The sequence below is a fragment of the Bubalus bubalis genome, chromosome 5, assembly GCF_019923935.1.
Source record: "Bubalus bubalis isolate 160015118507 breed Murrah chromosome 5, NDDB_SH_1, whole genome shotgun sequence".
NCBI classification, from domain to species: domain Eukaryota; kingdom Metazoa; phylum Chordata; class Mammalia; order Artiodactyla; family Bovidae; genus Bubalus; species Bubalus bubalis.
Window position 1 is genome coordinate 81,671,929 of NC_059161.1, and position 24,143 is coordinate 81,696,071.

The 24,143-nt window shown below is 40.3% G+C and overlaps 2 protein-coding genes across 4 annotated transcripts in view; one reads left to right on the forward strand and one right to left on the reverse strand.

Annotated features, from left to right (window-relative positions):
- VSTM5 (V-set and transmembrane domain containing 5) overlaps positions 1 to 3,183 on the forward strand; it is a 35,712-nt gene extending 32,529 nt beyond the window's left edge. The window contains exon 6 of one of the 2 annotated variants that reach the window (XM_045165787.1): positions 3,127 to 3,183. The gene's annotated coding sequence lies outside the window, so the exon portion shown is untranslated. The remainder of the gene's footprint in view (positions 1 to 3,126) is intronic. The other variant, XM_045165788.1, reaches the window with a different exon arrangement.
- Positions 3,184 to 6,654: 3,471 nt separating this feature from the next.
- MED17 (mediator complex subunit 17) overlaps positions 6,655 to 24,143 on the reverse strand; it is a 28,183-nt gene continuing 10,694 nt past the window's right edge. For both annotated transcript variants that reach the window (XM_044943348.2, XM_006061508.4), the window contains 5 exons: positions 23,578 to 23,762; positions 13,376 to 13,513; positions 10,393 to 10,510; positions 8,583 to 8,742; positions 6,655 to 7,220 (listed from right to left, as the gene is read on the reverse strand). In XM_044943348.2, coding sequence (XP_044799283.1) covers positions 7,009 to 7,220; positions 8,583 to 8,742; positions 10,393 to 10,510; positions 13,376 to 13,513; positions 23,578 to 23,762 — 813 coding nt within the window. In that variant the 3' untranslated portion in view covers positions 6,655 to 7,008. The remainder of the gene's footprint in view (positions 7,221 to 8,582; positions 8,743 to 10,392; positions 10,511 to 13,375; positions 13,514 to 23,577; positions 23,763 to 24,143) is intronic.

Sequence of the window (24,143 nt, forward strand, 5' to 3'; positions counted from 1 at the left end):
CTTTCTGACCCCATGGACTGTAGGTTCTTCTGTCCATGGGATTCTCCAGGCAAGAACACTGGAGTGCCATGCCCTCCTCCAGGGGATTTCCCAACCCAGGTCTGCACCACAGGCAAATTCTTTACCATCTGAGCCACCAGGGAAGCCAATATATATATATATATATATATACATCCATTCTTTCTCAGATTCTTTTCCCATATACGGTAGTACAGAATATTGATAAGTTCCCTGTGCTGTACTGGAGAAGGCAATGGCACCCCACTCCAGTATTCTTACCTGGAAAATCCCATGGATGGAGGAGCCTGGTAGGCTGAAGTCCATGGGGTCACGAAGAGCCGGACACAACTGAGCGAATTGACTTTCACTTTTCACTTTCATGCACTGGAGAAGGAAATGGCAACCCACTCCAGTGTTCTTGCCTGGAGAATCCCAGGGACGAGGGAGTCTGCTGGGCTGCCGTCTATTGGGTTGCACAGAGCTGGACATGACTGAAGCGACTCAGCAGCAGCAGCTGTGCTGTACAGTAGGTTCTTATTCGTAATTTATATATAGTAGTGTGTATATGTTAATCTCCATCTCCTAATTTATCCCTTCCCTCTACATTTCCCCTTTGGTAACCAAAAGTGTGAGATCTGTGAGTCTGTTTAATAAATAAGTGCATTTGTGTAATTTTTAAAATTAGATTTCACTTGTGATATCTCTACTGCCTTTTACACATTAGGTAGGTGTTCACAAAGGAGATAAATCATTTAAAATTAAAATGATATTGAAGTCCATATATAAAGAAAAATTCAGTCCTACTCAATAAACTTGAGTGTATCCTTCTAGACCTGCTATATATGAACATATCTATATATACACATACTACAATATGCATATTTAAACTATTTTCTTTTTAGGCCAAGTGGGATTCTATTATACACATTACCTTACAACTTGCTTATTCTCCTTTAATGTTTCTTGGGCATTATTTCATGTCTCTACCTATTCCTAAATAGTCTTACTGCCTCCACAATGTAATTCATAGCATGGATACATTATAATTGTTCATTCACTTAAGAATTTTTATTTCAAGTGGTATATACAAAAATAAATATCTTGGGCAATCAATCATATCAGACTTGTTCCTTCTGCCAAGATGGCTTCCTCTTGTTAACTAAGGTGTTCAACTATCATCTATGAATCGCTTCCTCTTAGGAAATTCAATTTTTTGTAAGATTAAAAAAAATTTTTTGAAGTATAGGTGATTTACAATGCTGTGTTAAAGTGTGCATCAAAGTAAGTCAGTTACACACACACACACACACACACACACACCCCACATTCTTTTTCAGATTCTTTTCCAAAATAAATAGGGTATTACGATATTAAATATAGTTCCCTGTGCTAAACAGTAAGTCCTTGTTATTTATCTATTTTATATATAGTGGTGTGTATATGTTTGTTGTGTTTTTGTTGTTGCTTTCTTTTTAATAAGTTCATTTGTATCATAGAGTCCACATTTACGGTATTTGTCTTTTGCCTTATTTCACTTAGTATTATCTTTAGGTCCTTCCATGTTGCTGCAAATGGCATAATTTCATTATTTTTTTATGACTGATATGCCAGTGTGTTGTGTGTGTGTCTACACTGTATCTTCTTGATCTATTCACGTGTTGATGGACACTTAGGTTGCTTGCATGTCTTTGCTATTGCAAATAGTGCTGCAATGAACACTGAGGTGCAAGTGTCTTCAAATTATGATTTTCTCCACATATATGTCCAGGAGTACAACTGCTGAATCATATGGTAACTCTATTTTTAGTTTTTTAAGAAACCTCCATACTGTTCTTCATAATTTCCATTGGCTGCCCCAGTTTACATTCCCATCAACAGCATAGGAGGCTTGTCTTTTCCTCACAGTCTCCAGCATTACTTGTAAACTTTTTGATGATGGCCACTCTGACTGGTGTGAGGTGCTACCTCCTTCTACTTTTGATGTGCATTTCTCTAATAATTAGTGATGGTGAGCATCTTTTCATGTGCCTGTTGGCCACTGGTACATTTTCTTTTAAGAAATTTATTTAGGTCTTCTGCCTATATTTTGATCGGGTTGTCTCTTTTTAATGCTTTCTAATATTGGTGGGGTTTCTATAAAATTTAGCAAAGACTGAGTGTTGGGAGAGAGAGAAAGAGCACTACTAATGTAAAATCAAAGGATTTTAGCTTCAGATTTGACCTTATCAAGTGCACCCATAGGTCCATTTGATACAACAGACCAGTGGTTGTTCAGGAAATTCTGTCTATAAATATGCCAAGGTACCTCACAGTTTGAAAGGACTTTTTCTCACTAAAGTGAACTTACTTAATAATAATTCAGTTTTCTGTTTTTATTCAACAATGATATACAAATGCCAATTAGAATTCCTGGTCAGCATGAAATTATCAGGACTCTTCACTTTGATTTCATGGTGTTCTGGCAAAGAAATCTGATGGTAAAGCTAGAGGATAAATGTATGATTTCTGTGGCTGGTTACCACAGACCACAGCTCTCTCTTTGGGTCTCAAGGGGATCAGGATGGGACTATGTGCAGAGGTTAAAAGAGAGGCCATGAATTGAATTGAGTGGAAGAAGAGATTCTGCCACTGGCCTCATCTTGGTGTATCACTAAGTCATCAGGAAGTTTTCCAGATTGTATGTTACTTTTCTACCTCAAACTTCTCCCTCATCTACCAGATTTCAGGCCAAGTATAGCCTGAAACAATAGTTCACAATCACTAAATAAGGAAAGGAAAATAGCATAACATGGAAGTTTCTCTGGTGCATAAGCAAGCCAAGTCAGAACATCAGTAGAAAAACTCCTCAGTCATTCAGGCTCAACTTTTAGAGGAGTACAAACGAGTGCCTGCATTTGGAACCCCTGTACCATAATTTTAGTCATTCTTGCCAATGTTTACATTGGTCTCAGTTTTTCACTTTTACAGACTTCCTGAATAACCCTTAAACAATGATCTTTGTGAAGTATGACTATAAACAAATTTCTGGAAGTGACCTTGCAGATAGTTAACAGCAAACTTCAGGGCAAAAACCCAGTTCTGGTCACTGACTTGAGTACCACTTGCATTACTGTGTGTTTTTTCCAGTGGTCATGTATGGATGTGAGAGTTGGACTATAAAGAAAGCTGAGTACTGAAGAACTGATGCTTTTGAACTGTGGTGTTGGAGAAGACTCTTGAGAGTCCCATGGACTGCAAGGAGATCCAACCAGTCCATCCTAAAGGAGATCAGTCCTGGGTGTTCATTGGAAGGACTAATGCTGAAGCTGAAACTCCAATACTTTGGCCACCTGATGAAAAGAGCTGACTCATTTGAAAAGACCCTGATGCTGGGAAAGATTAAGGGCAGGAGGAGAAGGGGAAGACAGAGGATGAGATGGTTGGATGGCATCACCAACTCGATGGACATGGGTTTGGGTGGACTCCGGGAGTTGGTGATGGAGAGGGAGGCCTGGCGTGCTGCAGCCCATGGGGTCGCAAAGAGTTGGATGCAACTGAAGTGAACTGAACTGTGTTACTGTGCTTGCTGCTTTGAAAACATGAAAGCTTTCTCTGTGGTGAACTGCTTTTCATTCCCATCCTAAAATGAGATATAAAGAGAGCTGACTTTAGCTCCAAGTATTTAAGGCATCAACAAAGAGCAGGAGTAGGAAAGTGAAAGTCAATCAAAGACCAAGGCAGAGGGTATGAGGAGAGGTCAACCAGAGAGATCGGCTTTAACAATGGACATGGAAAAATTAATCTTCCACCCACAAATGTGCTGTCTTTACCATCTAGAAATTTTTTATACAGGACATGCTAAAACACCTAAAACACCTCCTCCTACTGATGAATAAAATTTAAACTGGTTATTTGTACCATTTTTCCAACTTCTAATTGCTTTTGGGTGGCCTCGGCCTGCAATGGCTTGAAGCAGGGCTTGGGTTCCCAGCCAGAGATCAAGGCTGGGTCACAGCAGTGAAAGCACCTAACCTAGCCACTAGATCAGTGGTCAGTGACAAGGGCTCTGGCCCTGAGGCTTTGCAGAAAGGAATTTCCACAAAGAAAGTAGTGAAGCAAATGAAGTATTTATTAGGAGGAAAAAGAGTACGGTACCTGTGGATAGACACACGGGCAGACTCAAAGGGAGAGTCCCTGAGTTGCGCCCTCATGGCAGTTTAAATCACTTATATGAGGTATTTCTTACAATTTTCCCTTGGCCAATCATTTTGATTTGCCTCATTCACAGTCCCTATCTGGTATATCTCAGGATCCTTTTGTGTGTACACATCTCTTAGCCAAGATGGATCCTACCACAAAGGCATTCGGGTAGAGCATCCCTTGACATTGTAACCCCCTTGGCTTGCAAGGAGCCTTTCTGTGCATGTGTGGTTCGAGGAAGTCTTCTGACTTTGTGAACGAGAATATGTGGTCTGGGCAGGGCCCAGCTTCCTCCCTTAATCATCGAGCTGCTCTCATCTTGGGAGTTTCAGTCAATAGGGAATGAATCTCCAACTGCTTTACCCTGGCTGGGGAGGGGGGTCTATCTGCCTCCTGCCTCATAATTAGCTGGATTTTTACAGCTGCTTCATGTTTTACATTTGCACATCTTAGAATTTAGTATCTATCACCAACCATAACTAAGCCTTTGAACCAGCCCTGTGGTTAGCAGAGGCATTCCTTCTTCCTATTTTATGTGCATGGAAACAGTTTCAGAGAGGATAACACTGCCAAGCACACAGCTAAGCAGAAGTAGAGCCAACGTTCCAACACAGCTCTTTTGCCAACTGTTAAACACTTGGTGAGGGGCTAACTGGTTTTCTCCAACCTCTCTCCCAAAGGCCACAGCACATCCTTCCAGCTGTGGGTAACTCAGTTTGAACCACTGCTGCCGCAGCAACTGACCTGCCAGCCACTTTGCCATGCTTACCTTAGCTTCCATTCCTCTCAGACAGGAAATGACTGAGCTCTGAACGTGCCTTAAAACAATGGGGCAAGGAAGGCCTTTGATCACCCCTGTCCATTCCAACGAAGTATATGTGAGTGGGTGGTAATTATGCACGTATTCTCATCCATTCTACTCCAAGACTGGTCCTTTTACTGGTTTGTGACAAGATAATCATAGAAACAAAATAAAACATTCAAACATTTTTATATTTGACATTCAATTTATGTCCATTATAATAAAGAGGGGGCTTTCATTTTGTATCTTTTTAGATTTGTCTAGTAATTCTATTTTTAATAAATTTTATTATATATATATATTTGGCTGCACTAGGTTCTAGTTGGGGCTCACAGGCTTCTCTCCCACTTGTGGCATGTGGGTTTCTCTTGTTGTGACCAACGGGCTCTAGAGCACATGGGCTCAGCTGTGGCACACAGGCTTCTCCGCAGTTGAGACTCGTGAGCTTAGCTGCCCCTAGGGATGTGGGATCTTAGTTCCCTGACCAGGGATTGAACCCACATCCCCTGAATGATTCTTAACCACTGGACCACCAGGGAAGTCCCTCCAGTAATTCACTTTACTATATTTTACCAAAAGTATCAATCAGCAAAGGATGGAAATGAAAAAAAAAAAAACTAGTTCTTTGCTGAAAGTTTGAGATTCACTGTACTGCAGTTTGAGCCTTCATAAAAGACTCCATATGTGAGCAGATGTGTACAGATTAGCTTACTATAATTTGCAAAGCAACTTTTGGGACACCATAACTTAGGAAGCACTGGCAATTTTTAAAATACTTGCAGATCTTTTAATTTCCATGGATAGAAAGATGCAGAAGCTTAATCAGAGAAGGCAAAAAACACACAAAAACACAAAAGTATTATGGTATTTCATGGCTTACAAGCTCCACTTATCTTTTAAAAGAGAAATACAAAGGATTTTTAGTTACTTCGGTCATAAATTATTAAGATACCCATCTTTTAAAAATTGAAAGCCTTCCTCATAAGGAAACTACAGATTACTTACAGATTATTTTTAGTGGCACCAAAAGGCCCATAAGCCCAAATTTCTTATTAAGGGAAGTTCTTCAGACACATTTTAGGGCTGGGGCACTATTTCTAAATTCATGTTATCTATTCTTTGCAAAATGTATTCCATTAATCCATTAGTATTTTTCCTGGGAAAATGCCGAGACCTAGTGAAATAAGATGGAACAAATCTTTAACCAGAAGAAGCAATCCAGGGTTGCTGGCTGAGGCTGGGGACTGCCAAGGTCAGGGTAAGGCAGGAGTGGAGCAAGGCAAATAAGGTCATTCAAGTGGGAAAAAAAGACCAAGGAGAAATGGAGGAAACCCTAAAGATACAATACTATCTGCCTTCTAAGCCTTCAGGTGGAGCTCTAAGGGATTTCTCAGCGGACTGAGACCCAGGCATGCGTAACAAGGACAATCAGAGGGAAAAGTACTTTATCCACTAACACAAGAGCTGGTTTTAATAGGTCTAGTGGGGAGGGCAGGACAGGCTCCACTGGTTGGAAAGTACTTTGTTGCACTTAGGAGAAAGGATCTGCCTCTCTCATTGTGAGGGAATTTCTGTATGAAAGCTGGGTCTTAAGAGTGTTTAAATATTCTTAAACAATAATAAACAATGGAATGATATGACATAATTCATTTAGGTTAAGAGTTCAGAGTGTCTGGAATTTTTAACCATAATCTTTATTTGATGTCAACATCAAAGGGATATTTTAAAAAGCTAATGTCAATCCATGTAAGTAATATTTCAAGTCAACTGCATAAAAAAAGTACATCTCTCCATGTTTGTATACCCTATAACTGTACATAAACTTTTGCATTTTAAAGCACTTGTCACTTATAAAGTGAAAGGTTTCAAAATGCTAAGTAAACATTTGCTAATTATTACTTTTTAAAAACAATATTCCTTTAGAAGATTCCTCTTCTTTGTGCTTATTGTTGATCTGCAAACATTCCTGAAAGTTTCTGGAAACTTCTCTGGGGAAAAAAAATCTGGAAACTTGTCCAGAAAAAAAATCACAGTAGACAAGGACTAAGTGCAGACATAAGCAGCTCCATTTTATAAACAAAGTTTCGGCCTTCCATTTTATTCCACTGAACTTCTTTGAATGGCCCACGAAGATGATTCCACTTGCTATCTTGTAAAACATCACTTTTTGGAAGGTCTTTACACTGATTACGGGGAAACTGAACCATAATCTTGCTGCCACTTTCAGGGCCATTACGAACTGTGAAGCAAAACCAAAATATCAATATATTCATTTTCCAAGCTAGAAACAATAAAGATCACACAACTTCACTTTCCATGAGCATAAAAAGCCTTGTCTACCAACTCAAAAGTGCTTATTTAAAAGTACTTTTCAGGTTCAGTATGCTAAAATAAAATTCACTAATTTATAGATATTGTGTGTATTTGTGTGTGTGCTCAGTAGTATCTGACTCTGCAACCCCATGGACTGTAGCCAACCAGGCTCCTCTATCCACGTATAGTTTTCCAGACAAGAATACTGGAGTGGGTTGCCATTTCCTACTCCAGGGGATCTGCCCGACCCAGGGATCAAACTCAAGTCTCCTGCACCTCCTGCACCGGCAGGCGGGGTCTTTACCACTGTGCACGTGGAAAGCCCCTTATAGACACCAGGCTGGTAAAAATATCTATGAATTAATGTTTGTAATATAAAAATGTGGCAAAGATGAGTGTTGGTTTAGGAAAATCACATGTTCTATATATTTTCAGAACATCATCATTTTTTTTCCCTAAAATACTTGATAACCTAATCATTTAACAACTTGGTTAATATACACCCACAATGTGATGAAAGTCAAACGTTCAAAATCAGAACTGGAAGCAATGGATGAAAGATTATTCTGAATATGAACTTCAGGTTTTAATGAGGTTTTATAACTCAGGCAAGAAGAAAGGGTATTTAGAAATTCTTATCAATAACAGTCTTGCAAGGATCAAGCCTACAGATTCACAAGCTGTGATCCTGTGGGGAAGAATGTCTAACTACCTACTCTTTCAGATATTTAGAGCAAGTATTAAAGAAGATCACACTGAAACAATATATAATTTTCAACAAGACAAAATGTATACACGCCTATCAAAGTGCCCCATTCATGGTAGGTGCTTCACAAAACACCTCTCTGTTCTATCCCTTGACCATCTTTAGGATCAGATACTATTCTTCTTGCACATTTGCACCAGTATATTTATAAACTTAAAAAAAAATTTTTGGCCCCATCATGCAGCATGTGGGATCTTAGTTCCCTGACCAGGGACTGAACCTGGGTCCATAGCAATGACAGTGAGTCCTAATTACTGCAGGAGTAATAATGCTGATGGCATTTTTCAGATAATCTCCTAGGAAAATGTGTTGCCAAGCAAAACATCTTTTATAACTACTATAAAAAGACATAATAACCTGTTGCTCTGAATAATAGCTATGATGAGATAAACACTCAACATAATTAATAAAGGAACTCACCTACTACAGAGGTAAGTTACTCTTATGTATGGTAACTACTAAAGCTAAATGAAAAAGCCAAACTCCCAAAGGTCTCTTCACATTCAGAGAAGTAGAAAGTACCTGAGATAGCATAGTCACCGTTCGGGGAGGCCACAGTTATGGCAGAGGCATTGCCAATGCTCTCTACAGGCCCCAGTCCTACGTGATTACTGAAGCTCAGGACCTGCCAGCCCATAACCTTGGCTAGCTGCTGAACTGCGTGCACCTGATGCTGTGACATCTGTAAATGAAAAAGGAAACTTCATTGACAATCAGAATGGGTATTTACTTGGCAGTGACTTGACATCATGGCTGTAAAGTGAACTTTCATTGGGGTTTTCACTGCCTAGCAAAGGAACCCTATCTTATGTTTCAGGAATTCTCCTCTGTGTGGAGCAAGGGAACAAGATCCCACCTTCCACTGTAGAAGCTAAAACAGCCTGATACTTGTTTTCCTGTACACTGGCAGCAGGAACACAGCCCACAAGCTGAACTTGGCCAGCTGGAGCCTCCCACCTGGATCACTGAGTTTGGAGGAATGTTCAAACAGCAGTGTAGCTGAGTATCTTCCACTGATCCCGTCAAGCCCACTCTCCAACCTACTTTGTTCTGGGAGGCTGTCACACTAACAGCTTTTGTATTGATCCTTAGTAAAGAGACAACCCTGAAACCACCCTGAGAGACCCTGACTGATGCACAGGGCAATTAAGAGTGCGTCTGCCACGGGTGAGGAAGGTGGTGGTACTGGGATGCAGCAGCAGGGGCCCTGCCTGCCCGTGGTTCTCACATCCGGCTTCCTTTGATCCTGAGCCATTCTCAAGCCTTATTCTCTAGACTTCTTAGAAATTCTGGAAGTTCTTTAAAAGGCTTTCATTACACTTCTGCATGTGTGATTAAGCTAACCAAAGCTATTTTAGGTACAATCAACCAAGAGCTGCCATACATCACAAATGCCCTTTAAAGGCACCATAGAGGCAAATCAGTATAATAGATTACTGCTTCTATTATGGAGAGGGTCAGTATTTTTGTAAAAATTTCTGTGAAATATAAATATGTGTTTCATGTGAAAGATATATTAGCAGTTCAAAAACCGACCCTTTATCCCATAACTCAGTATTTCAATGGATCATCACAACTCCATGAAGAAGGTAGGAAAAATACTGTTCTTACTTTATAGATGAAAGAAAAAAAGGTCAAAAAATTTGTCCAATGTCACAAAGCAAGTCTGTGGTATAGTTGGTACTAGAACTCAACACTTTCCATACTGTCCCTTACTATGAGGAATGCTGTCCTAGGGCTTACACATAAAATGTTCCATTCATCATTATGGAGAATGAATACTATAGTTTTGTATTTGATCGTCCTTTCTCTGGTTTTCTTGGATTAATACTTCACTTTCACGTAGTCCTGGAGGTGTTATAAATCTCGGCTAACAGGAGAAATTAAAAAAGTTTGGTAGTCTCAGAACTGGTCATGCATCTTAAATACAAACTAACAGTTGAAACAAATCTAGGACAGTTTATCAACATTTTCAATTAGCCAAAAGGTGGTAAAGTGTGCACTAGAAATCGCTGTTTAGTCGCTCAGTTGTTTCTGACTCTCTGTGACCCCCTGGACTGTTGCCCTCTAAGCTCCTCTGTCCATGGGGACCCTCCAGGTAAGAAGAGTTGCCATGCCCTGCTCCAGCAGATCTTCCTGATCCAGGATCAAACCCGCATCTCTTTGTGTCTCTCCTGCACTGGCAGATGGGTTCTTTACCACTGAGCTACCCGGGAAGTTCTGCACTAGAAATTAGTTGGCAAGAAGAAACAGCTTTTAAAAAACAATGTTACTTCTTATCGGCTTTGTTCTTTCAACAGGTAGAATGGAAGGGGCTCAGGAGCTGTGTTACCTGAGACAGAAGGAAGTCCTGAAGCTCCTGGCCCTCATGAGACAGTGTGATCACCCTCCCATCTCTGTGCACGACCCGGATCTGCTCAACTCCAATATTCAACTGCAGCTGAATGGACCTTTATAGACAACACACACTAAAAATCAGAAATGTCCAAAATTACCTTATACAAATGTCAAGAACCTTTAGAGCAAAGAAAAACAATACAACAGTTTTGATAATCTACACCAAGACCCATGGGGGGTAAGAGTTTCCTCCGGTTCAGTGAAAACTATCAGACTCTCACTAAACTACTGACACCACAGGCCACGGACCACCAGTCTACTCAGAAGGATGCGGGGCAGGAAGCACAGCTTGCCACCCTGCCAACAGCCCCTGCTCCTCTTCTCCTGAGGGCTCTGAGGCTGTCAACACAGCAGCCACACACCTGTGTTAAATAAGAAGAGATGTGCACTGAGAGCGTGTGGGGCCTGCCCTGACCCAAAAACCTGGGTCCTAACAGGAGCCATGCACTCTTGCAACAGGTTCACAAGCCCGGATTCCAGGGTCCCCGCAGGAGACTTGGCCCACTGATATCACTCACCCCACCCTGGGACATCCAAAGCCACCCCCAGCAAGGGCTTGTAATTTCTCCCAGTCCAGAATCATTTTACCAACTGGGGACCATTTTTGCCATAAGCACTGTTGCCTAGTAACACACATGGCATCTTTCCTTATCAAGTTACGAGGTAACTAGAGTGAGAGAGTTAGCCAAAGGTCAAATTCTCATACAGAAAGGAAAAACGGTTAACTTTTCACTCTCTTCTGAAATAATCAGCTAACAAGTCAAAATATGTATGCTCTACTAACTCAGCTTAGGTCAAACAAACTCATAAAATAGCCAACGAATATATATATACAGGTCACAAATCTCTTCCAAGTCAGTTCACAAATTTTTAGCATATGACATGTACAAGAAACACAAAACTCCTCAAATAATACAGGTGAACAAATGCAGAAAAAAACAGCATTATACCTTTCCACATCTGATAGTACCTCTTTTTTCCTACCTTTGCTTTTACAGCCAATATTTAAGAATAAAAAACATTTTGGTAACTATATAAAACTGTAATTTTGATGAATTAAAGTTTATACATTTCTTTTGAAGGGAAAAAAAAAAAAAACAGAAAATTTACAAGGCTTAAAGAAGAAAAAGACTTATAAATCTAACCACATTTCTGAATCTTCTTCTTTAAACCAAAGTGTAAGGAAAAAGAAAGTTGTATCACTATTGGTGGGCACATACACATGGCAATTACTCTGAAAGCAAATCAGGGGACTTTCCTGGTGGTCCAGTGGTTAAGAATCCTTCCTCCAATGTAGGGAACTAGGGTTCAATCCTTGGTCATGGAACTAAAATCCCACATGCTGTGGGGCAACTGAGCCCACACACCACGACTGGAGAGAACCTTGCAAACCACCAGCACCACCACAGAAGGATCCTACATGCCGCACAAAGGCCCTAAGTGCCACAACTAAGACCCAACACAGCCAAAGAAAGAATTTTTAAAAAGGAAGCAGAAAGAAAAGCAAGTTGGTAACACTAATGAAAATCTTAAATGTCCTTATCTTTTGACACAGCAATTACACTTGGAGGACTTTATCCTATAGACATGGTTGCACACGTACAAATCACTGTTCTGGCATCCAACTAAAATAAAATGTTCAATGACAGGAAGTTGGGGGGGAGGGGGTTCTAAGAAAGAGAACTACTTTCAATTTTAAAAAGTGTAAGATGACCCTACCAGCTACAGAAGGTAGGTAAGGACATTCTATACTTCCTTCCACTTTCTCTCCTGTCCTGACACTGACTTCTCTTCACAGAAGTTTAAAAGGTGTATGCTGGATTCAATGCCCATAATCCCACAGTTGTTTCATATTAGTTGTAGATGCAAACAATTCCAAGTTGATCAATTTTTTCTTTTCCTCTCCTTAGTGCTGTAGGTTTGTACCTTTTGACCACCTTCACCAACATCCCACTACTGAAAACAACCAATCTACTATCTGTGTATTAACTTGTGATTTATGAACATACATCAAGTAGACAGCTTCTTCAGGAATGCTGGGGACAGAAGTCATTAAGGGCACACTCATGAACTGGAATAGACACAGGGGTTGTTTTAGGCTAAACGTTATGGAAAGTATGGGCTCTAACATAAACGACCCTCTTTACTTCAAATACCCCAGACTGGCCATGGCCTCCAGGCAAGAACTGAAGCGGATCAGAGTCTGAGGAAGCATGGCGGGCTTTCCACTCAGTGCTGGGGTTCACTCCTGACCATAGCTCAGACATGCGGCATTTACATAGAGACTATGTAAATAGCCTCTGTGACTGCTAAGGCACTGCTAAGTCACTTCAGTCGTGTCCAACTCTGTGTGACCCACAGACGGCAGCCCCCCAGGCTCCCCCGTCCCTGGGATTCTCCAGGCAAGAACACTGGAGTGGGTTGCCATTTCCTTCTCCAATGCAGGAAAGTGAAAAGTGAAAGTGAAGTCGCTCAGTCGTGTCCGACCCTCAGCGACCCCATGGACTGCAGCCTTCCAGGCTCCCCCATCCATGGGATTTTCCAGGCAAGAGTACTGGAGTGGGGTGCCATTGCCTTCTCCAGAGACTATTAAATAGAGACTATTTTGGACATTCTTGCCTGTCATTTTTTTTTTCTTCCCTGTGTATTTTGGCCTCACCATGTGGCATGCGGGATCTTAGTTCTCCAACCAAGGATAGAACCCACGACCCGTGCCGAAGAAGCATGGAGTCTTAACCACTGGACTGCCACGGAAGTCCTTATCTCTTACTTTTAAAACCACTCTACAGCTCAAATAATTCACTGGAATGTTATGCTTCCCTATCAAATAAAACCCAAAATCTTGATGTAATCGCTCTGCAAACATCAATACATAAAAAGCAACTTAACATATTAAACAACTTCTTTTCAATACTTACTTGCATATCTGTTCATAGCCTTGCGATGTGATTAAGACTTTCACACTAGATTCATAAACATCATTAATATTTGACCAATGAGCCTGTATCTGAGGATCTTCAATGCGACTTGCTAAGCTGTCAATGGTTGCAGCAGTCCTTTTAAAGAAAAGACGTTAAAATTTTTATAGTCACCATATAAAATAATGTGATAAACTGCTTATCAGTTTTATGGCTATTTGAAAACAGATGGTGACTTCCTGAAAATACCACTATTTGAAAAGCAAAGATCTAACAGAAAAGTCAGATGTAGCTCTGATGTACTGGTTCTCAACTTCACATCACAACACATTCTCAGGCCACACTGATTTCCTTTTAACTCCATTTGTTTTCTGCCACTCAGAAAATCTTACCAGAACACAAGTGAAAGGCATACTTCTAGGGTACTAATCTAATCTCTAAAAAGAATATAAATTATTCATAAATATGAGTATTTGATCCCTGGTAACAAATAACCTGGGATATATCCACACTTGAGAACTATTACTGTCATGGAATTAGTATTTTCAAGAAAAGCTAGAAAGATTTACTGCACAATTAAAATCTATACCCCAAGAAAGATATGTATAAGTGAGAAATAAGATTTATTAAGTGATTATGTACCAAATACTGTAATAAGTGCTTTCATGAATTATTTTAACCTTACGAACAACAAAAGTAGACACTACTATTATTACCTCCATTTTTCAGAAGGAACAATTTTTTAAAGTTTTGCTGCTTCCAAGATTACAACTACTATTCTGAAATGCATTAGCTGCTCACTTGTGTCTGACTCTCTGTGACCCCATGGTTGCATGGACTATAGCCCGCCAGGATCCTCTGTCCATGAAATTCTCCAGGCAAGAATACTGGAGTAGGTAGCCATTCCCTTCTCCAGGGGATTTTCCCGACAGGAATCTAACCCAGGTCTCCTGCCTTGCAGGCAGGCAGATTCTTTATTGCCTGAGCCACCAGGGAAGCCCAATTCTGAAACAAAATGGTTCTAAAGATAACTTTTCCCATGCCCCTCATTTATTTCAGGGAATATTTAACTTTATGGTTAATCAGAAATTTTCAACATTAACAACATACTCAATTAATAGCTTTTATACTTGAAATGTACAAATGGAAAGAAACAGTCATCTAACATAGTATTCCTACTGTTTATAAAGAACCTGTGTATCCACTATTCAATTTAACCAGAGTCCTTTAACCCCAATTGAGAGAGGATTAGATATTAAGTGCTGCTGCTGCTAAGTCACGTCAGTCGTGTCCAACTCTGTGCGACCCCATAGACGGCGGCCCACCAGGTTCCCATCCCTGGGATTCTCCAGGCAAGCATAGTGGAGTGGGTTGCCATTTCCTTCTCCAGTACATGGAAGTGAAAAGTGAAAGTGAAGTTGCTCGGTCGTGTCTGACTCTTTGCGACCCCATGGACTGTAGCCTACCAGGCTCCTCCATCCATGGGATTTCCCAGGCAAGAGTACTGGAGTGGGTTGCCATTGCCTTCAAGTAAAGTGAAGTGAAGTCACTCAGTCGTGTCCAACTCTTTGTGATCCCTACCAGGCTCCTCCCTCCATGGAATTCTCCAGGCAAGAGTATTGGAGTGGGTTGCCATTTCCTTCTCCAGGGGATCTTCCTGACCCAGGGATCGAACCCGGGTTTCCCACATTCCAGGCAGACGCTTTAACCTCTAAGCCACCAGGGAAGCCACTGCCTTAACTTGCCCCAAATTACTCAGCAAGTGGCTGAGCCCTGGCTGAAGTGTATCTTTCATCCTGAATTTCGTACTCCTTTCAATGTATCATGCTGTTGTCTTAACATGTCTTCCAAATTCATTTTACTGAAAGTTTCCATCCTGAGACCAAAGACTAATATAAAACCATGACAAATAAAGCTATGACTGTATTAACAGGAAAAATAAAATTCAAAGTAAAATGTCATCCACAAAAAGTGTGCCCTCGCCTACTGAGTACCATCAAGGCACCATCACTGAAAGAAGTAAAAACAGACCTCTTCACTAAGTGCCAATAAGGAAACAGAAGAGCACCCTGTGGCATTTGGGAAAGACTTTGTTTAGGTCCAATCATGCCAAGTTCTTTAGTAAATGATGTATGGAAGAAAGAAAATCAGAGGGCGGTCCCAAGATGGTCGAGGAATAGGATGGGGAGACCACTTTCTCCCCCATAAATTCATCAAAAGATCATCTGAATGCTGAGCAATTTCCACAAAACAATTTCTGAACACTGGCGGAAGACACCAGGCACCCAGAAAGGCAGCCTATTCACTTCAAAAGGAGGCAGGACAAAATATAAAAGACAAAGAGACAAAAGAGTTAGGGACAGAGACCTGTCTTGGGGAGGGAGTCGTGAAGGAGGAGAAGTTTCCAAACAGCAGGAAACCCTCTCACCAGCAGGTTTGTGGGGAGTTTTTGAATGTCAGAGGGCAACATAACTGAGAGAGAAAAAAAAAAAAAAAACCCACAAAATACACGCCTAACCACAACTCCCAGGGGAGAAGCAGCCCAGATGCTTGCCTCCGCCACCAGCGAGCAGGGGATGGACAGGGAGGCACGGGCTCTAACCGAGTGATCACCAAAGGAGAGCTGGCCGGCTGCGGACCAGCCCCTCCCCCCGCCAGAGGCAAAGAGGCAGGTGGGCAACAGTCAGAGCCAGAAGGCAAGGGGCAATCTTGGCTCCAGGGCAGGGCAACCTCAACCAAATTGTGAGCAGGCTCCTAGTTGCTAACCATGTCCTCCTGGTGTCCTGGATGGCTGACACCTGCCAGGAGGGTTGCAGCCTGAGATTAGCTCACCAGAGGACACACACAGTACACCCAGGAAACCGAGCGTCCAGGACCAGGGAGGTGATTAAGATGCACGGCCCACCTGGGGAGACTGTGCTCGCCAAGCACCTGGTTGCCAGAGCTGCTCGGACCTGGGAAGGGCACAAAATGCAGGCCCAGCCGAGTCTGTGCCCTTGTGGAGTACCCAAGAATCTGAGCAGCTTAGAGCTGGGAAGTGCACAAAATGCAGGGCCCGCTTTGGACAGTGCCCTGCAGAGCACCCTGGAGCCTGAGCAGTGTAGACCCGTAAAGCAAACGCCATGAGTGGGGGCAAACTCAGTGTGGTCCACACACTGCGAGCACTCCCCACATACGCCAGTGATATTTGTTTGCAGTGTTCCTCCCCACAGCACAACTGAACAAGTGAGCCTAAATAAGTGACCACCTTCACTCCCTTGTTTCAGGGCAGAAATTAGAAACAGAGGAAGCCAAATGAAGCAAACAAGAGGGAACCACTCTGGAACTGACAGGTGCAACAGATTAAAACCCTGTAGTTAACTAAGAACTGGAGGGGGCCTATAGACCTTGAGAACTGAAACAAGGAACTATCTGAAACTGAACTGACCCCACACTGCCCGCAACAGCTCCAGAGAAATTCCTAGATATATTTTTACTATTATCCCTTTAAAATTTTTTTAAGTTCTTTATTGCTCCTTTAATTTTCATTTTTATAACCTACTATTACCTTGCAAAAAAAAAAAAAAGCAAATTTCATACCTATATTTTTTATAATTTTTGTGATTGATTTTGTTTTCTATTTTTAATATTGTATTTTTGAGACTCTATTCTCTACTCTAGATTTTTAATCTTGGCTTTCTGGTATTTGTTATCAATTTTTTACCTTTAAGAATCTAATCTCCAGTATCCATTTTCACTTATGGATGTGATTACTAGCTTGATTACTCTCCCCCCTTTTGATTCTCCCTTTTTTCCTGGTCACCTCTATCTCCTCCTTCCCCCCTCTCTTCTCCATGTAACTCCGTGAACCTCTCTGAGTGTTCCAGACTGTGGAGAGCACATAGGGAATTGATTACTGGCTAGACTGCTCTCTCCCCTTTTGATTCCCCCTCTTCTCTTCCTGGTCACCTCTATCTCCCTCCTCCCTCTTCTCTTCTCCATGTAATTCTGTGAGCCTCTCTGGGTGTCCCTCACTGTGGAGAATTTTTTCACCATTAACCGAGATGTTTTATCATCTGCACTGTATGGATGGATAAGTCTTGAGGCTACTGTAAGAATAAGACTGAAAGCCAGAGGCAGGAGGCTTAAATCCAAAACTTGAGAACTCCTGATCCCAGGGAATATTAATAGACTAGAGATCCTCCAAAAGCGTCCATACTGACACGGAAACCAAGCTCCACCTAAGAGCCAACAAATACCAGAGCAAGACACACCAAGCTAATTCTCCAGCAAAGCAGGAACACAATCCTGAGCATTAAAAGACAGGCTACCCAAAGCCATGCCAAACCCATCGATGCCCTAAAACTCACTACTGGACTCTTCATTGCACTTCAGAGAGAAGAGATCCAGCTCCACCCACGAGAACACAGATGCAAGCTTCCCTAACCAGGAAACCTTGACAAGCCACTTGTCCAATCCCACCCACAGGGAGGAACCTCCAAAATAAAGAGGAACCACAAACTTCCAGAAAGGGTACCCCAAACACAGCAATCTAAACAAAATGAAAAGGCAGAGAAATATTCAGCAGGTAAAGGAACATGATAAATGCACACCAAACCAAACCAGAGGAGGAGATAGGGAGTCTACCTGAAAAAGAATTCAGAATAATGATAGTAAAGATGATCCAAAATCTTGAAAACAAAATGGAGTTACAGAAAAACAGACTAGAGGCAAGGATTGAGAAGATGCAGGAAATGTTTAACAAGGACCTAGAAGAAATAAAAAAGAGTCAATAAATAATGAATAACACAATAACTGAGATCAAAAGCAATCTGGAGGTAACCAACAGTAGAATAACTGAGGCAGAAGATAGTACAAGTAAGATGGAAGATAGAATGGTGGAAATAAATGAAGCAGAGAGGAAAAAAGAAAAAAAGAATTAAAAGAAATGAGGACAACCTCAGAGACCTCTGGGACAATGTTAAATGCCCCAACATTCGAATCATAGGAGTCCCAAAACAAGAAGACAAAAAAAAGGCCATGAGAAAATACTTGAGGACATAATAGTTGAAAACTTACCTAAAATGGGGCAGGAAATAGCCACCCAAGTCCAAGAAACCCAGAGAGTCCCAAACAGGATAAACCCACAGCGAAACACCGCAAGACGCATATTAATCATATTAACAAAGATCAAACACAAAGAACACATATTAAAAGCAGTAAGATAAAAGCAACAAATAATACACAAGGAGATCCCCATAAGGGTAAACTCATCTTTCAACAGAAACTCTTCAGGCCAGAAGGGACTAGCAGGACATACTTAAAGTGATGAAACAGAAAAACCTACAACCCAGATTACTATACCCAGCCAGGATCTCATTCAAATATGAAGGAGAAATCAAAAGCTTTACAGACAAGCAAAAGCTCAGAGAATTCAGCACCACCAAACCAGCTCTTCAACAAATGCTAAAGGATCTTCTCTAGACAGGAAACACAGAAAAGGTGTATAAACTCAAACCCAAAACAACAAAGTAAATGACAGCAGGATCATACTTTTCAATAATTACCTTAAATGTAAATGGGTTGAATATCCCAACCAAAAGACAAAGACTGACTGAATGGATACAAAAATAAGACCCCCATAATGCTGTCTACAAGAGCCCCACCTCTAACAAAGGGACACATACAGACTGAAAGTGAAGGACTGGAAAAAGATATTTCACGCAAATGGAGACCAAAAGAAAGCAGTAGCAATACCCATATCAGATAAAATAGACTTTGAAATAAAGGCTGTGAAAAGAGACAAAGAAGAACAGTACATAGTGATCAAAGGATCAATCCAAGAAGAAGATAAAACAACTATAAATATATATGCACCCAACATAGGAGCACCAGAATAGGTAAGGCAAATGCTAACAAGTATGAAAGGGGAAATTAACAATAATAGTGGGAGATTCTAATACCCCACTCACACCTATGGATAGATCAACCAAACAGAAAATTAGCAAGGAAATACAAACTTTAAATGATACAATGGATACAGTTAGACATAATTGATATCTATAGGACATTTCACCTCAAAACAATGAATTTCACCTTTTTCTCAAGGCCCACGAACATTCTCCAGGTTAGATCACATCCTGGCCATAAATCTAGCCTTGGTAAATTCAAAAAAACTGAAATCATTCCAAGCATATTTTCTGACCACAATGCAGTAAGATCAGATGTCAATTACAGAAGAAAAACTATTAAAAACCCCAACATATGGAGGCTGAACAACACGCTGCTGAATAAACAACAAATCACAGAAGAAATCAAAATACACATAGAAACAAAGGAAAACATGACAAACCAAAACTTATGGGATTCAGTAAAAGCAGTGCTCTGAGGAGGTTCATAGCAACACAAGCTTACCTCAAGAAACAAGAGAAAAATAAATAACCTAACTTCACACCTAAAGCAACTTGAAAAAGAAGAAATGAAGAACCCCAGGGTTAGTAGAAGGAAAGAAATCATAAAAATCAGGGCAGAAATAAAAGAAAAAGAAATAAAGGAGACTACAGCAAAAATCAACAAAACTAAAAGTTGGTTTTTTGAGAAGATAAAATAGACAAACTATTAGCCAGACTCATCAAGCAAAAAAGCAACAAGAATCAAATCAACCAAATTTGAAATGAAAATGGAGAAATCACAACAGACAACACAGAAATACAAAGGATCATAAGAAACTACTATCAGCAACTATATGACAATAAAATGGACAACTTGGAAGAAATGGACTCATAGAAAAGTATAACTTTCCAAAACTGAACCAGGAAGAAACAGAAAATCTTAACAGACCTATCACAAGCACGGAAATAGAAACTGTACTCAAAAATCTTCCAACAAACAAAAGCCCAGGACCAGATGGCTTCACAGCTGAATTCTACCAAAAATTCAGAGAAGAGCTAACACCTATCCTACTCAAACTCTTCCAGAAAATTGCAGAGGAAGGTAAACTGCCAAACTCATTCTACGAGGCCACCATCACCCTAATACCAAAGCCAGACAAAGATGCCACAAAAACAGAAAACTACAGGCCAATATCACTGATGAACACAGATGCAAAAATCCTTAACAAAATTCTAGCAAACGGAATCCAACAACATACTAAAAAGATCATACATCATGATCAAGTCGGCTTTATCCCAGGGATGCAAAGATTCTTCAATATTCACAAATCAATCAACACATTCACAAATCAATCAATATTCACAAATCAACCAACATACTTGACATTAACAAACTGCAAGATAAAAACTATATGATTATCTCAAAGGCGCAGAGAAACCCTTTGACAAAATTCAACATCCATTTATGATAAAAACCCTCCAAAAGCAGGCATAAAAGGACATACTTCAACATATTAAATGCCATATATGATAAACCCTCAGCAAACATTATCCTCAATGGTGAAAAACTGAAAGCATTTTCCCTAAAGTCAGGAACAAGACAAGGGTGCCCACTCTCACCACTACTATTCAACATAGTTTTGGAAGTTTTAGGCACAGTAATCAGAGAAAAAAAGAAATAAAAGGAATCAAGATTGGAAAATATGAAGTAAAACTCTCACAGTTTGCAGATGACATGATTCTCTACATAGAAAACCCTAAAGACTCCACCAGAAAATTACTAGAGCTAATCAATGAATATAGTAAAGCTGCAGGATATAAAATTAATACACAGAAATCCCCTGCATTCCTATACACTAACAATGAAAAACAGAGAAATTAAGGAAACAATTCCATTCACCATTGCAACAAAAAGAATAAAATACTTAGGACTAAATCTACCTAAAGAAACAAAAGACCTATATACAGAAAACTATAAAACACTGATGAAAGAAAATAAAAGATGACAAAGAGATGGAGAAATATACCAAGTTCATGGATCAGAAGAATCAATGTAAATGAGTATACTACCCAAAGCAATCTACAGATTCAATGCAATCCCTATCAAGCTACCAACGGTATTTTTCACAGAACTAGAACAAATAATTTCAACATTTGTATGGAAGTACAAAAAACCTTGAATAATCAAAGCAATCTTGAGAAAGAAGAATGGAACTGGAGGAATCAACCTGCCTGACTTCAGACTATACTATAAAGCTATAGTTATCAAGACAGTATGGTACTGGCACAAAGACAGAACTATAGATCAATGGAACAAAATAGAAAGCCCAGAGATAAATCCACACACCTACGGACACCTTATCTTTGAGAAAGAAGGCAAGAATATACAATGGAGAAAAGACAATCTCTTTAACAAGTGGTGCTGGGAAAACTGGTTAACCATTTATAAAAGAATGAAACTAGAACACTTTCTAACACCACACACAAAAATAAACTCAAAATGGATTAAAGATCTAAATGTAAACTATAAAACTCTTAGAGGAAAACATAGGCAAAACACTCTGACATAAATCGCAACAGGATCCTCTATGACCCACCTCCCAGAGTAATGGGAATAAAAGCAAAAATAAACAAATGGGACCTAATTAGACTTAAAACCTTTTGCACAATGAAGGAAACTCTAAGCAAGGTGAAAAGACAGCCTTCAGAGTGGGAGAAAATAATAGCAAATGAAGCAACTGACAGAGAATTAATCTCAAAAATATACAAGCAACTCCTGCAGCTCAACACTAGAAAAATAAATGACTCAATAAAAAATTGGGCCAAAGAACTAAACAGATATTTCTCCAAAGATGACATACAGATGGCTAACAAACACATGAAAAGATGCTCAACATCACTCATCATCAGAGAAATGCAAATCAAAACCACAATGAGGTACCATTTCAAGCCAGTCAGAATGGCTGCTATCCAAAAGTCTACAAACAATAAATACTGGAGAGGGTGCGGAGAAAAGGGAACCCTCTTACACTATTGGTGGGAATGCAAACTAGTACAGCCACTATGGAGAACAGTGTGGAGATTTCTTAAAAAACTGGAAATAGAACTACCATAAAACCCAACAATTCCACTGCTGGGCGTACACACTGAGGAAACCAGAATTGAAAGCGACACGTGTACCTCAATGTTCATCGCAACACTGTTTACAATAGCCAGGACATGGAAGCAACCTAGATGTCCATCAGCAGATGAATGGTTAAGAAAGTTGTGGTACACATACACAATGGAATATTAGTCAGCTATTAAAAAGAATGTATTTGAATCAGTTCTAATGATGTGGATGAAACTGGAGCCTACTATACAGAGTGAAGTCAGTCAGAAAGAAAAAGACCAAAACAGTACATTAATGCATATATATGTAATTTAGAAAGATGGTAATGATGACCCTATATGCAAGACAGCAAAAGAGACACAGATGTATAGAACAGTCTTTTGGACTCTGTGGCAGAAAGTGAGGGTGGGATGATTTGAGAGAATAGCATTGAAACATGTATATTACCGTATGTGAGATAGATCACCAGTCCAATTGAGATGCATGAAACAGGGCACTCAAAGCCAGTGCACTGGGAACAACCCTGAGGGTTAGGATGGGGAGGGAGGTGGGAGGGGGCTTCAGGATGGGGGACACATGTACACCCATGGCTGATTCATGTCAATGTATGGCAAAACCACTACAATGTTGTAAAGTAATTAGCCTCCAATTAAAATAAATAAATTTTTTAAAAAAGAACAAAAATGAGCTTTGAAGTTAGGCCTAAATCCTGACTTTGCTAATCTTTTAGTTGTATAACCTTGAGCAAGTGGAACAACTTCTCTGAATCCCAGTTTTACCATCAGTAAAAAATGTGCTAACACAACCTGACCCACAGCTAAGCATCAAATAAGTCAACATATAGGAGAGTGCCTTCCAAAATCCTAAAATGTGGGACAAACCGAAAAATATATGGAAAGCTTCAAAAAAGGTTTCAACCAGTTCAGGAAAAGTAGCTCATGGATGGGTTATCATAGAAAGTTTGGTGTTCCAAGGCACCTTCCTACTCAGCTGTCTTTCAAAACTTTAATGCCAAGTGTTGGAAACAAAAAAGTTACATGGGCAATAGATCTAAGGCTTCCCCAAACTTGACAGGGCCATCGACAACCATAAACTCTTATACTGCAGTCACCTCCCTCTCCCTGGGAAAAAAGATTAAAGTATGCCAAAAATAATGTACATAGGTAACATAAAGAAAAAAGGACTGCAGTTTCAAAGAAAGATAGTAACTTTGTCCTTACCTACTCCTCAGAAATATATGCTTTGCTTGTTTAATTATTTTTTCCAGAAGCCCTTCACTTGACTGTATTGAATTAATTTCATTTTTATCAAAAGCTTGAGGACCAGAAAGTCGCATTCTCTTGTGGCCGAAAGGTGCACTTGCTGGATGTGGCATCATAATGGAACTCAAGGTCTGTTTATGAAACTGTAACAAGAACAGCCATTTTCAACAGCCAATACCCACATATTAACTACACAATGTTCGATCAAATCATGGCTCACAGTTTGGAAACATGAAAGCAATGTATTGGAAGCACATATAAAGGTAGTCTAGGCACACAGATAACATGTTAACATCTACTGCTGCTAAGTCACTTCAGTCGTGTCCAACTCTGTGCGACGCCATAGATGGTAGCCTACCAGACTCCCCCATCCCTGGGATTCTCCAGGCAAGAACACTGGAGTGGGTTGCCATTGCCTTCTGCAATGCATGAAAGTGAAAAGCGAAAGTGAAGTCGCTCAGTCGTGTCCAACTCTCAGGGACCCCATGGACTGCAGCCTACCAGGCTCCTCTGCCCATGGGATT